General features: G+C 37.3%; 1 protein-coding gene across 1 annotated transcript in view; it reads left to right on the forward strand.

The window, feature by feature from the left end:
• The window catches only part of rock2a (rho-associated, coiled-coil containing protein kinase 2a), a 131,990-nt gene that overhangs the window by 91,245 nt on the left and 26,484 nt on the right, over window positions 1-14,261 (forward strand). Inside the window, exons 15-23 of the mRNA XM_052024497.1 lie at window positions 2,921-3,167; window positions 3,944-4,050; window positions 4,518-4,677; window positions 7,145-7,305; window positions 7,609-7,793; window positions 9,597-9,666; window positions 10,481-10,584; window positions 11,593-11,779; window positions 13,414-13,507. Coding sequence (XP_051880457.1) covers window positions 2,921-3,167; window positions 3,944-4,050; window positions 4,518-4,677; window positions 7,145-7,305; window positions 7,609-7,793; window positions 9,597-9,666; window positions 10,481-10,584; window positions 11,593-11,779; window positions 13,414-13,507 — 1,315 coding nt within the window. The remainder of the gene's footprint in view (window positions 1-2,920; window positions 3,168-3,943; window positions 4,051-4,517; window positions 4,678-7,144; window positions 7,306-7,608; window positions 7,794-9,596; window positions 9,667-10,480; window positions 10,585-11,592; window positions 11,780-13,413; window positions 13,508-14,261) is intronic.

Genomic DNA, 14,261 nt, shown 5'->3' on the forward strand with positions numbered 1-14,261 from the left:
ATTGAAATATTTTTAAAAGTATAATAACATACTAATATTTAACCAATAACATTTAAGTGGGAAAAAATGATTAAAAACGCTAAGACTAAGTTTTTTTTAAAATACCAGCATTTTTCAGCCCAGGTCAGTGGCATGTGGCAGTCATCATTGCTATAAGGCTAAACGACCATATTGGAACTCTCCAATTCAGCAGGACTGAGCTCTGTGCCGAGTCTAACAAAGAAGTGGCAGATCTTGCACTGGCAGCTAAACTCTGGCTTTTCTCTGTCTTTCATACTGCTGTGTACAGGCACGGAAGGCAGACAGACGACTTGCAAAGAGCATTTTGCCAGTAGTTCTCAACCAGACCGTTGGCCACTGATGCATTTATGTGCACCAGTCAAGTTTGAATCCTGTTTCTTGGGTTAAGTTTATTAAATGATAATTTCTTGTAAGCCTGGGCTCTCATGTTATCTTTGTAGATGTGCTTTAATTTGTTTGGTTGCAATTTTTCTCTTGCTCTTCTCCCAACATGTTTCTAATTCTGAATTACAGTTTCCCTCTGATAGCTTGTTTAAATGATCATTCATTTTCAAGCCACAACTGAAGGTCAGCTGGTTATCTGAATTTTGGTGGCAATTTTATGGTGTTGGATGCTTTGTTACAACTTTATAGTTTTGGTATTTGTGGAAACTTTCTGATATGCAGCAGCTACAAATCAAAGTTGAAGCTCATGCCTATTAACTTAAATAACTGTATTTCTATGTTATAGAGTCATAAAGTTATAGAGCAATACAGCATGGCTACAGGCCCTTCGGCCCAACCAGTCCATGCCAACTACATTGTCCACCCAGTTAGTCCCAATTTCCTGCTTTCAGCTCGTATCTCTCCAAGCCCCACCCCTCCACGTACCTATCCAAGTGCTCCTTAAATGATGCTCTTGTACCTGCCTAACCACTTCCTCTGGCAGTTCATTCCATATTTTCACTACCGTCTGGGTGGAAAAAGTTGCTCCTCAGGTCCCTTTCAAATCTTCTCCCTCTCACCCTAAACCTATTGCCACTTGTTTTGGCCTCCCCTACCCTGGGGAAAAAGATTCTTACCATCCACCTTATCTATGCCTCTCATCATTTTAAGCATTTCTGTAAGGTCTCCTCTCATTCTCCTATGTTCTAAGGAATGAAGACATAGCCTGGCTCAAGCCCTCTAAGCCCTCTATACCCTTTAACTCAAGCCCTCTAGGCCTGGCAACATCCTCATAAATTTTCTCTGCACTCTTTCCAGTTTAACCACATCTTTTCTATAACGGTGACCAAAACTGTACACGGTACTCCAAGTCCGGCCTCACCAACAACAAGTACGACCAACTCCTATACTCATTGCCTTGACTGATGAAGGCCAGCATGCTAAATACCTTTTCACCACCCTGTCTACCTGAGATAGGGCTTTCAATGAACTATGCACTTGTACTGCTAGGTTTCTCTGTACTATTACATTCCTTATTACCCTACCATTCATAGTACAAGTCCTACAGTGGTTTGACTGTCCAAAATGCATCACCTCACACTTGTCTCTATTGAAATCCATTTGCCACTCCTCGTCCCACTTCCCTAACTGATCAAAATGCCCCGTAATCTACAATAACCTTCGTCACTATCAACAACACCACCTAATTTCATGTCATCCACAAACTTACTGATCCAAATCATTTATATAAATAACAAATAACAAAGTTCCCAACATCAACTGCTGCGGCACACCACTAGTCACTGACCTCCATTCCAAGAAACAACATTCAACCACCACCCTCTGCTTCCTACCTCTGAGCCAATTTTGAATCCAGCTAACTAGCTCTGCCTGGATTCCATGGGACCTAACCTTCCAGACCAGCCTACCATGTGGGATCTTGTTGAAAGCCTTGCTGGTCCAAATAGATAACATCCACTGCCCTACTGTCATCTACCCCTATGGTTACCTCTTCAAAGAACTCTAAAAGATTCGTCAAGCACGACTTCTCGCGCACAAAGCCATGCTGACTCCTCCTAACCAGACCCTGTCTATCTAAATGCTGGTAGATTCTGTCCCTCAGAATTCCTTCCAGTAACTTCCCCACCACTAATGTCAAGCTTACTGGCCTGTAGTTCCCTGGTTTGTCCTTGCTACCCTTCTTAAAGAACAGAACGACATTCGCCTCCTTCCAGTCTTCAGGAACTTCCAGTGGCTCACAATGAAGCAAGATCTCTGCAAGGGCCTCTGCAATTTCTCTTCTAGCCTCCCACAAAGTCTGAGGATGCACTCGATCAGGCTCTGGGGATTTATCTACCTTAATGTGCCATGAGGCTTCAAATACCTCCTCCCTGGTAATATGAATGTTCTCCAAAACATCCCCACTTGTTTCCCTTATTTCTTGAGCAACCATGACTTTCCCCTCAGTAAACACAGGAGAAGTATTCATTAAAATTCCCACCTCCTGTGGCTCGAGACATAGGCAGCCCTGCTGATCTCTAACAGGACCGACTGTCTCCCTAGCTACCCATTTACTCTTAATATAGGTATAGAACCTCTTGGGATTTTCCTTAACCTTACCTGCCAGATCCTTCTCATGCCCCCCGTTGCTCTCCTGATTTCCCTCTTAAAAAATGTAATCTTAATCTGGGGAAGAAAATCCATCACAGAAGAGTCACTATTGCCATCCATTATTCAAAACATCTGCAGATAAGGAATTTTATCAAGATTAATCTTTCCTGAGTTTTAAATATTATTTCTGTTTAATCAGCATGTATACCCAGATAATAAACAAGATATTTTTGTGTACAGATTATTTTGTGTGCATTGCCCCACAGGGAATGAGACATCAATGTTATATGTTACATTTGGATATTCCGCCAAATGCTATTTTTTGATCTTTATTATGCATATATTTTATCTACATATAACTTAGTTGGATGAAGCTAATGCCTTGCTAAGGACGGAATCTGAGACGGCGGTGAGACTACGAAAGAATCAAACAGAATTATCGAAGCAATTAGGACAACTCGAGACCAACAACAGGGAATTGCAAGACAAAAATGCTGCATTGGATAATACCAAGCTCAAACTTGAAAAGGACTACATAAGTTTACAGTCAGCACTAGAAGCTGAACGAAGAGATCGCTCTCATGGTTCGGAGATTATCAGTGACTTGCAAGGTAAGGTGTAAACAGACAAGTTTCAGTAAGGTGTAGAATTGTTGTCATGCCTGTGGTAGTAGATTTTAGCTTCCAGAATTTTTATTATATATGTGTAATAAATATAAATTATAGTTAAGTATTCAGTGTGGAATGTACTTTATCTCCCAAAATGTCACTATTTCCTTTTAAAGCCAACTATCCCAAAGGAACAGACCTAAGTGTACTAGTAGACTCATTATATATCAGTTCTTCCTGTGAAGGCACTCAAAGTTGAAGTGAAAGCTAATCATGTCCCTTAAATATAATATAAACTAAAAATGTTAGAAATATTTAGCAGGCAGGCTGGCATCTGTACAGGGAGAAAGAGAATGTTTCAGATCAATGACGTTCTATTAAAACGGTTTCCTTAAACTGTTCAAAAGTTAACCATAAAATTTTCTGAGGTATTATAAATCAATTACAATTAATGATTTATAAATTCATAATCTTTGAGGGCTTTCAATCTTAAAATTTGGGTACTTTATTTCCAAATTAACTGGAGAGAATCCAAGAACACCAACACCCTCTCTCTCCCCCCCCCCCCCCCCCCCCCAAAAAATCATTTTTGTAACTTTTTTTCCATTTTGACATCTTTAAAACATTGAGTCACATTAATAATGTGACTACATGCAGATTACATCCTCTTGAATGTAGCTGAAATAAGAATTTTATTTGGAAGAATGTATTATTTCCAGGCTTGGTTATTCACTTTGATGTATCAATAGTTAAACTTGACTAATTAAAGTTATTTGCAGGGCGGATTTCTTCAATCGGGGATGAACTGAAAAACACTAAGAGCATATTGTCCAAAACTGAAATGGAGAAAAGACAGCTGCAAGATAAACTAACAGACTTGGAAAAGGTGGGGCAGTTTTTATTTTGGCATCAGGGATTTAATGCTGCCCAATGACATTTTATCAGATGCATTCTTTCCCCTTTTTTTTATATAGTAATGTTAACTGACCAAGTTATGCCTTAAGAAACAGGAGTATTTCAATAGATACCAGACTCTAATACACGTGACTTGGGTATTGACTTACCAGAAACCATGTGCGTTTGTACAGTATAGCATCTGTAATGTAGATTATCGAGATGTGTGACACTTGTAATAAGCTGTGTATGTGCCGATATAGAATGTAATTTTATCTGTTGCTCTTATCTATGCAGTTTTGTACCTCCAATATTTTTCAAGTAAACAATTCCATTACTCAATTGAGACATTTAAAAATCAAAATATACAGTATGAAATTTGCTTTGAGAAAGGAATTTTATTGTCCGAAATGCTGCTTGTAGCTTGTTGTCTCCTTTCTCATGTTGATTTGTTTGCAGGAAAAAAATAACATGGAAATAGACATGACGTACAAGCAAAAAGTGTTACAGCAGCATCTAGAGCAGGAAGAAGCTGAGCACAAAGCTACCAAGGCACGACTAGCAGATAAAAATAAGATCTATGAGTCTATAGAAGAGGCAAAATCGGAAGCCATGAAGGGTGAGTTACTGCTACAGGAAATCACTTGACCTTGAGGAAAAGCTGTTGGGCCTAACATTTTTAAACAATACAGATCTTGTTCCTACTTGATTTAAATTTCCTTCTGAGAAAATTTAAATGCAAGATTTTTGACTGCATGGGTGCTTTTGATTTTAAACTGATTTCTTTAGAATCTGGTAGCACTCATTTCAGTTTGAAATTTCAGTTATTTGTGTGTTTGAGGGTGTCCCGACCTTGTCTCACTACTGCCCACTCTTTCAACTAAGCACTGAAATTTCCTTGGGCTGATGTAAGCAAACGCTTTGGAAGGTTAAAATCAGTAGAGTTCATAATGATGTATGAACATTTCTCAAACAAAAAATGCAAATACAAGAAAATTGACACTTCACTGTTGTACATCGATGCATCTTGCTCTATGATAAATATTTCTTGCAAATATTCACCACCAGCTGCAGCTGACTCACTTTACCAATCTGTTCTTGCTGACAACATTAAACTTCGGCAGTATATTCTGCTGGATGGTGCTTGTCTCCTTCCATGCACGTTGGTGTGATCATTGGGTCCTTGGAACATTCAGTCAGGATGGAGCCTTTCTCCTTTTTCCGCATTCAATAACTTCAACATTCCTGTTTCAAAAATTGAGTGTCTTGTTAGTGAACTGGAAGGAAAAATAACCTGTTTTTTTCTTGTTGTTTTCCCATTGTATAGTCAAAGATTTGCATTTTATTGCATTGCACTCAGGCTGTGAATTCCTCCTTCCAGAATGATTAAAGTGTTGGAAATAGACAATGAGTTAATTATGAATTGTCTCTATTTTGCCAAATTAAAGGCTCTCTGATTAACTACATCACATAATATCTTATTGTTAGTACATCAGGGGATTTTTTGCTCTTTTTGGATTTGGTTATCTCGAAGCAACAATTAAACTGGTTTCTTACTTTAATATGTTACAAGGCAGAACTTATCAAGAGAAATTCAAGTTCTTGGATGAACGTGTATTCTTTCTAAGCATTATGACTGTGTTTAAAAAGTCAATATACAACTTCTGATTCTGCAGTTCTTCCTTTTGAACCTGATAATTTCCAGAGCTTTTTCTGAGTGTAAATGCTTTGGATTACCCCTAATTTGTCTCCTTTTCTACTTTGTAACTGTTATTGCTGGGGAATGTTTTGTAATTTTGTAACATTTTTGGAGATCTATGCTCTCAAGTCAAATGAATAACACTGGCTTATTGAAGGCATAGCCTTAAAAATGTAAAAATGTGGCAAAATTAACTGACCAAGAAAGCTACATTTGGTGTTGGGTACTTGTAGAAATGGTCTCTCACTTAAGCACCCCTCAGCATCCCATCTCCTCCCCAAATTAAACAATGGAAACCTTATTTGTCAAAATTTGAACTCTGGAACAGTAACAAGGAAGTTGATGCTGTAGAAGCTAATCTCTTGTACAAACCAAGATGATATGTGCAAAGGTACAATTAACACTGAGTATTGCTGCCATGAATGAGCCACATGAAGACTGGAGCTGTAGGTGCAAAAGATCTTTATTCAAAATGATAGCAAGACATTCTGGAGGAGACCTGGTAAAGACTCGCTGCTGGGAGAAATTCAGTAGGATCTCAGAAGTACACTGAGGTTTTGTGCTCTTTAAACAGAAACATAACAGCAAGTGAGTAAATGGTTTCAACAGTCACAATTACAATTTACTTCCAACATTCTGGGTGCAAATATGTGGCTCTCTGGAGTTACATATGTACAGTGGGAGCATATCTCAAATGACAAGAACACCTTTGTTGGGAATCCAGGCACCCAGAACAGATTTCTTTTACCACTACCTTGAGAGAGGGCCCTCTGCAGACAATGGTGTTTATTCATGCAGCTGTCCTTATCATAGATTGAAAACTAGTTCTTGTTTGTCTTAGCTGGCTGCTATCCCTATCCCACAACTCTTGAAAGTTGTCCCCTGCCTGACAATCCCTAACACTGAGCATTGCATAATTTGTTTGCTTTTAGATTTGAGTGAGCTTAAGTATTTTTATAGTCTGTAGCTTGGGCTTTATAATTATCTTCAATAGTTGAATAATTGTTAATTAAAATATTTTGTTTACACTCTAGAGTTGTAAGAAATTTTCTTCCCCCATTTATTTGTTGTATTTAAGTTCCCATCCAAAAAGAAACCAGAATTCTGCTTCCACATTTACAACAGCTTTATTCTCAATCCAGTTTCTGATCAATATAAATTGACTTGATCCCCATTTTCTTTCCTCTTCCTTTTGAAGTGAGACTGCACCACCAACCCTCTCTTGACCCTCACCTCCATCACTCACCCAATAGCACCTAAGAATAACTTGGTTAAAACCTAGGAACTCTTTCTAGGGACTTTTTTTTTGTTGCAAATCCTGGTGCTGCATAAGATACATCTGTACATTGTGGTACTAACAATTTTCTTTGCAACTGTACTTTATCAGAGATGGAAAAAAAGCTACAGGAAGAGAGAAGTTCCAAACAAAAAGTTGAAAATCGTCTTCTGGAAGCTGAAAAGCAGTGTTCAATGTTAGACTGTGATATTAAACAAGCACAGCAAAAAATAGAAGAATTGTTAAGTCAAAAAGAAAAATTAACCGAGGAGGTGAGTGTCACCACAGATGGAGCTAGACAAAGATTCATTTTATTCAATCTGTGCATCCATACTGGAATCATGCCAAACTGAGTGTTTTTTATTAATACAGGCATTCTAACATTAACTTTGTATATATAATTTGAGAATGTTTGATTTTTGACATGTGGGTTATTTGTGTGGTTTGCTGAACACTGGCATTAGCCATGGTTAAATTAGCTGTGGCATATTTAGGAGGAGTGAAAAGCATATATTGTTTTGTACTTAAATATTGGTTCTTCATGTTTGGAATAAAATCCATATTTTCGCTTTCAGGTCAAAAATTTGTCATTGAAGATAGAACAGGAGACTCAAAAACGTAGTTTAACTCAGAATGACTTGAAGATGCAGACACAACAAGTAAATTCCTTGAAAATGTCAGAGAAACAGCTGAAGCAGGAGATAAATCACTTGATGGAGACTAAACTGAGTCTGGAAAAACAGATAGGAGAGCTGCGAAAGTACGTTTTTCCTTCACTGCATTTTCTTCTAAGATTTGCACAAGTAGCAAAGTTTTGGAATCTAACAATGTAACTTGAAGCTTTGCCATTCTGACTTGAGCAAGGTGTGGCTGTTAAAAGCTGCAACCACTCAAGATGCAGATAAACTATCTAAGGTATTGCCAGTTGTATCCAATTACCTGATTACATTGAGTTGTCAATCTGTCCTTTCACTGTCAGATCCACAGTCACTTTTGTATCAATGATTGGAAAAAGGAGATAATTTAGATCAGCTAGGCTGCTGCTCCTTTCTTAGCTTCTCTCAGTGGTGACACAAATAGGACATAGATATGCTGCTACACAGCCAAATACTTCGGGTAAAATAGAAGATTAGTGAAATTTACTGCAAGGTGGATAGCTGCTTCATTTTAGGAATACTCGTTGAAAATATGGCCATGTTTGAATTTGCCTGTTGATTTCTACCTCAAAGATGCTTCCTTGGAATTTTGGCAAGTTTCCACTGTGTGTTAGGCAAGAAATTATTTCTCAAAAGTAGGATTCCTTGAAACCATTTTTCTGTTGTTTAAATCCAGATATTGTCTCAACTTATTTTCTTTATACTCTGCGAGATCTTTCTGAACAGTCAGTTTGGAGCCAATGAAATACCAAACACATACTATAGATATTCAGAGGATGATGGATATTTTGCTATGTTGAAGTTCCTATGTAATTTAAACATTGTTCATTACTCTCTTCATCAACATAATTATGTTATTAAGATGCTACTGGAATACTTGAGTTAGGTTCTTGTGCATAAGTTATAATTGTGAAATGCTTTCTCTTGCAGCTAATCTGGTAACTTTCAAACATTTGTATCGGAGATAGTTTATAGTAAGGTTTAAAAATCACGTCCAACAAAGAACTACTGCCACAATCATGCCTTGGGTTGCAAGATTGAACAGATGACCAAGAATATTAGTTTATCTTCTGTAGACGTTATGCTTAGAAGAATTTTAACCTCAATATTACAAAAATACTGCCAATCATTTCCTTAATACCTCAAGTTTTTTGGTGCTTAGGTGTCTTTATATTTACAGATTGAGAACTGCCTGGTCTGGCTTAAAGAAAAGGGCAGTTCACACTGGTTTCTTGGGTAATGGAAGGTTTTCAATGGTTTTGTGTTTCTAGAATTAGTGTCCCTCAGAAATTATTACTTGTTAGATTTGGGTTGGTTCCATTTTGTATGTGATAGAGACTTCCTGTAGTGGATGACAGATGTTTCTCAAAGAAAAAATTGTTCTTTCCCCGAACCTTCCAACCTCCAGTAAACACAAAACTGATAACAATCACATCTCGACAAAAATCTTTTAAGCCGTGGATGTGTACTTGAATGCTGTGCATTAGTCTCATAAATATAGGGTTAGGTGACCAAATTTTAATTGAGATGCTAGCTTTCATGCTAGCTATCTTCAAATATCCAATGAATGCTTGTACCATGATTGAACCTAGATTTTCTGTTTTCTGGCAGGAAAAGGGATATTTTTTTGAAGTGGGGGAAAATTTCAGTTTGGCTACTTTTGGAACTATGTTCTTTCCATTGAACCTGTGGTTAAGTTGTAAATAGTTTTGTTAAAGACTGGTTCAGGTTTGTATACGTGAAAACACTGAAAATGTATCCTTTTATGGTTTGGGCTAAAGTTTTTTTTTAAAGTGTCAACCAAAGTTTAAAAGCAGGAAGAAAAATGAATTTCTCACCTATATGTTTATTTTTACGTTCTTGATTTGTAAAGTAATTTTTGTTTTGAATTATAACCGTGATTACAGAGAGCGCCAGGATGCTGATGGTCAAATGAAAGAACTTCAGGACCAGTTGGAGGCAGAACAGTATTTTTCAGTATGTACTGCATTTTTTTTTACTTCAAAGTGAAGGAAACTTGGTGTGATGAAATCAGGCTAAGCTTTTACAATAGAAATTTTATATTACTTGTATGCCCTAACATTAAAAATAGTTACAACAGATGAAAAGGTGCAAGTGAGAAAACTACTGTTCATAATTGACCACACAAAAGAGCAGCTGCATTTATTTAAGCGGAAAGGGAAAAAAGATAATACACTCAGCAATTGCATTAAGCAACTGGCTGTTCTAACTAAACTTATACTTTTAATAGTATTCCAGGACTTTATCCTAGGATTTTATTCCTTGGAGCATAGGAGACTTGAGAGGTAATCTTAGAGAGGTGTATAAAATCATGAAGGGCATAGATAAGGTGAATGCACTCAGCCTTTTTCCTCAGAGTTGGGGAATTGAGAATGAGAGGGTATAGGTTTAAGGTGAGAGGGGAAAGATTTAAGAGGAACTTGGGCAACTTTTCTTACACAAAGGGTAAAATGTGTAATATCTTTTACACAAAGGGTAATAGAGCCTTTTTACACAAAAGCTTTATGTGGAATGAGCTGCCAGAGGAAGTGGTTGAGCCAGGTACAGTAACAACTTTTAAAACACAGTTGGGAAGGTACATGGATTGGAAAGGTTCAGAAGGTTATGGGCTGAATGCTCGCTTGGATGGGACATCTTGGTCTGCATGGACCATTTGGGTTGAAGGGTCTGTTTCCGTGTCGTGCAACTCTGACTGTCCAGTTTTTTTTTAGTAAAGTAAAAACAGTTTATTTTAAATTTTTAAATGTTTTACTCTTTTTAAATTCTGCAGACTTTGTACAAGACTCAAGTAAGGGAACTGAAGGAAGAATGTGAAGAGAAAAGCAAACTTTGTAAGGATTTGCAACAAAAAATGCAGGAACTTCAGGATGAGAGGTGGGAATTTAATTCAGTTAAATGCAAAGTCTTGCATATTTTACTTCAAAATACAATCTGAATAATATCAACATTTCTAGTTCTTGCATTTGTAAGGGTGGAATCTTAATGTCCTTTCTTTGCTCACCATGTGGCTATACTTAACAGATGTGCAGGGCTTGTCTTGTGGCCCTAAAGCATCCTGGGCTCCAGGGGTATGCCCTGACCAACAACAAGGGCTCCTAAGGCACACATTCTCTGAACTGTTAAGCTTTGACAGCTAGTAAAACCTAGCCCCTCTGCTTTGTTGGATGTAAAAACTGAGGGGTTTGTAATGGTTTTTAAGTAACTATTTCAGGCGCATTCAATTTTTTGTTAGGAAGTACAGTTAAAATAAATTTAAGTCATTTAAATTTAAAAACAATAAATTGAACAAAAATAATTGAAAATATAGACAACTTCCCCTTGATATTCACATCTGTAGGATCACCATTGAATTTAGGGAGATCTCAGCAAAAATGCTGGGGAATCATCATAAGGTGATGTCTGTCTCTGGACAATATGTGGAATTTAGCCGTAGAGCATATTGAACAGTTGGCAATGCAATTGTTGTTCAGCAAGCTTGAGACTGCTTAATCATGCAGCTTGAAGTCTTAGGCTTGAAGACAATTCAAGGGCTAAATTCAGTGATTATTTCCAGTGAGATCTGGCACATTATTTATCAACTTGGAATAGAAAAAGTTCAGATCAAAGCACAAAATTTCTAGGTAATGTTTGCTATGTATTAACCAATAAAATGCTTGGAAGAATAAATACCACAAAATAAAATGTTACTATGGACAGCATCTGAAATTTTGTGGGAAAAAGATTGCTTATCTAAGTGGTTGGCTAGACTAAAAATAATTTAATAGCTTATTCTCAGAATAGGTTTTCGTGAATCAAGTCCTAAATTAGAAGTCTAATTATGCTGTTTTGTTTTTTTTGTGAGCATCCATATTGAGTTGATTGTACTTGTTTGATTCTGTGCAGAGATTCTTTGGCAGCACAGCTTGAGATCACACTGACGAAAGCAGATTCTGAGCAGCTTGCACGCTCAATTGCAGAGGAACAATATTCTGATTTGGAAAAAGAGAAAATTATGAAGGAGCTTGAAATTAAGGAGATGATGGCGAGGCACAAGCAAGAATTGGCGGAAAAGGATGCTACTATTGCATCTGTGAGTCACTGTTACCGAAAGTTACAGTATGTAATTGATTGAAAACCAAATGTATGGTGGCACTGAAATGTTCTATTTTTGCCCAAAGAACCTCAATCCTTCCTACATATATTCAGAAATGGAGTACATAATATGCATTGTTGATCATAATGCCAAAAACTGATGTGAGTCTTTATTTGCCTTGATTTTACATGGAAGTGGTTGGGTAGTGGGGTAGAGTAGGTTAGGTGAAGCTCCAGTTGTCAGGAAATTTGGAACAACTAAATTTGCTCACATCCTCTCAAGTTTAACAGCAGAACCAAATGATCAATTTTTAATTAACTTCCAGGCAGCAGCCAGCTAGGTTTAAATGGTTGGCTGGTCATTTGGCAGTCAGTCTTCGAAATAAGTTGTGGATGAGGAAGTGCAATCAGTGGATGTGACAGAAAATGTCAATGTTGGCAGTGTGGAGAAGTGAGTGCACTGGAGCATGAAACAGTTTGAGCAGAACATCAGTAGAGGACCTTGGAGATCAGAAATCTGGGGAACACATCAGTGGAATGCACAGACATTTCAATGGTAATGGTTGTGCTTGTTGCTTCTTGAAAGCAGTGGAGAGTTCAAGTTCCCAATAAAGGAGGATCAATGGCAGGCTTGGAAAGGAAATTGTGATCTTGGAGAAGACTGAAGAACATTGTGAGAGTACTGATTAGACTGAGGGCTGGTTTGATACAGATCTGATTTCAACTGTACACCATGTAATTTTAAAGTCTTTGTGGTTTGTAAATTTTATTTATCACATGGTCCACTGACAGCTGAAATATTATAAAGAACAAAGTGACTCAGAATATGGTCGCAATACAAATTGCACAAAATATAGCCATATTGCAGAATCAGTTACATCTGGCTTTCTTGAGATGGTACACAGTTACATGGTTCTCCCTGTAGTAGGGAAGATGACATGACAGGATAACATGGTTCTCCCTGCATCAGGGAAGATTGAGGCAATTTGATAAAAGTGTTTAAATAATGAAGACTTTGGGTAAAATAAGAAACAGGAAACATTCCATTTGTTCAAGGATTTAATCTGGTTGGCAAAAGGAACAGAAGTCTTATTAATTCAATGAATTGTTAGGATCTGGACTGGACACCGAAAGGGTGATTCATGCTGATTCAAAAGCAACCTTCAAAAGACAATTGAATAAACATTTTTTTTAAAAATGCAAGAAGAATGGAAAAGAGTGGGTATGTGGATGAAGAGGATTGATCTGCAATGGAGGTGATACCTAATTCATGGGTCTTATGGCCTCTTTGTACATGGTGATATTCTGTTTCATTAGAAAACATTTTTAGTATGGGATAGAACAGTTTTAATTTCCTGCAATGTAATATGTTTGCATTTAAATCAGAGATGCTGCAGATCGGTTGTTTTTATTTGGCTAGATCTTGAGCACCTGATCTTCCTGCTGAAGAAGTAAAAAAAATTAGGTCCATTTTCCTTGAGCAGAATTAGCCAATATAAAACTGACAACTTGGAAACAATTATGATGTGTACTTTGAAACTTACACAATTGGCAAGAAAAAACGAATTTAAGGGTGTAGCATTTGTGTACTTTAAAAATTGTTGGAATTAAATATTGTAACTTCCTTTTAAGCTGGAGGAGACCAATAGAACACTAACAGCTGATGTAGCAAATCTTGCAAGTGAGAAGGAGGAACTCAACAACAAAGTGAAGGAGCTTCAGGACCGTGAGTGCAAACAAAACTTCAAAATAATACAGATATTTGCTATTTCTTTATTTACAATTGAATTAGCTTTCTGTGAGCTCTGTTAATTTGGCATTTGAAGGAAAAATAAAAGCATGCAACACTGTCATCATCAAATACAACTAGGTCATGCAGGATGAAGGTCTTTTATCCACGTTGTTTTACGTGCATGAAGTAAACTTTTATGACATAGCACTATTATGGCCATCTGGTGAATGAGCTGGTGATCTGTATATGGAATAAGCTGCTAGAGTAAGTGGTTGAGGCAGGTACAATTGTATCATTTTAGAAGTACTTGGATAGGTACATGGGGTGGGGTTTAGAGGGATATAGGCTGAATGAAGGAAATTGTGACTTGCTGGTTGGGCACCGTGGTTGGCATGCACTGGCTGAGATGGAGGGCCTGTATTCGTGCTGTATTCTCTATGACTATGAAATAGCCCTTTTGCTGACATCATTGCTACCCTTCATGTAAAAAAAATTGCTGACTGAAGTGTTTCACAGTGTCCAGAGGATTAAAAAAATAACTGGTGTGATTAAATATCCCTATTTAGTCATAAGGCTTTTCACTGTGTCTCGGTACCTGTGATAATAATAAATCAACTACTTAGGTTGACACTTCTATGCATTATTGAGGGTGTTCAACATTGGACGTGTATAATTTCATTTGCAAGAAACCAAGATTGGTAAATTGGTTTATTATTGTCACATGTACTGAGGTAGAATGAGAATCTTT

This window comes from Pristis pectinata, chromosome 10, assembly GCF_009764475.1.
Source record: "Pristis pectinata isolate sPriPec2 chromosome 10, sPriPec2.1.pri, whole genome shotgun sequence".
NCBI classification, from domain to species: domain Eukaryota; kingdom Metazoa; phylum Chordata; class Chondrichthyes; order Rhinopristiformes; family Pristidae; genus Pristis; species Pristis pectinata.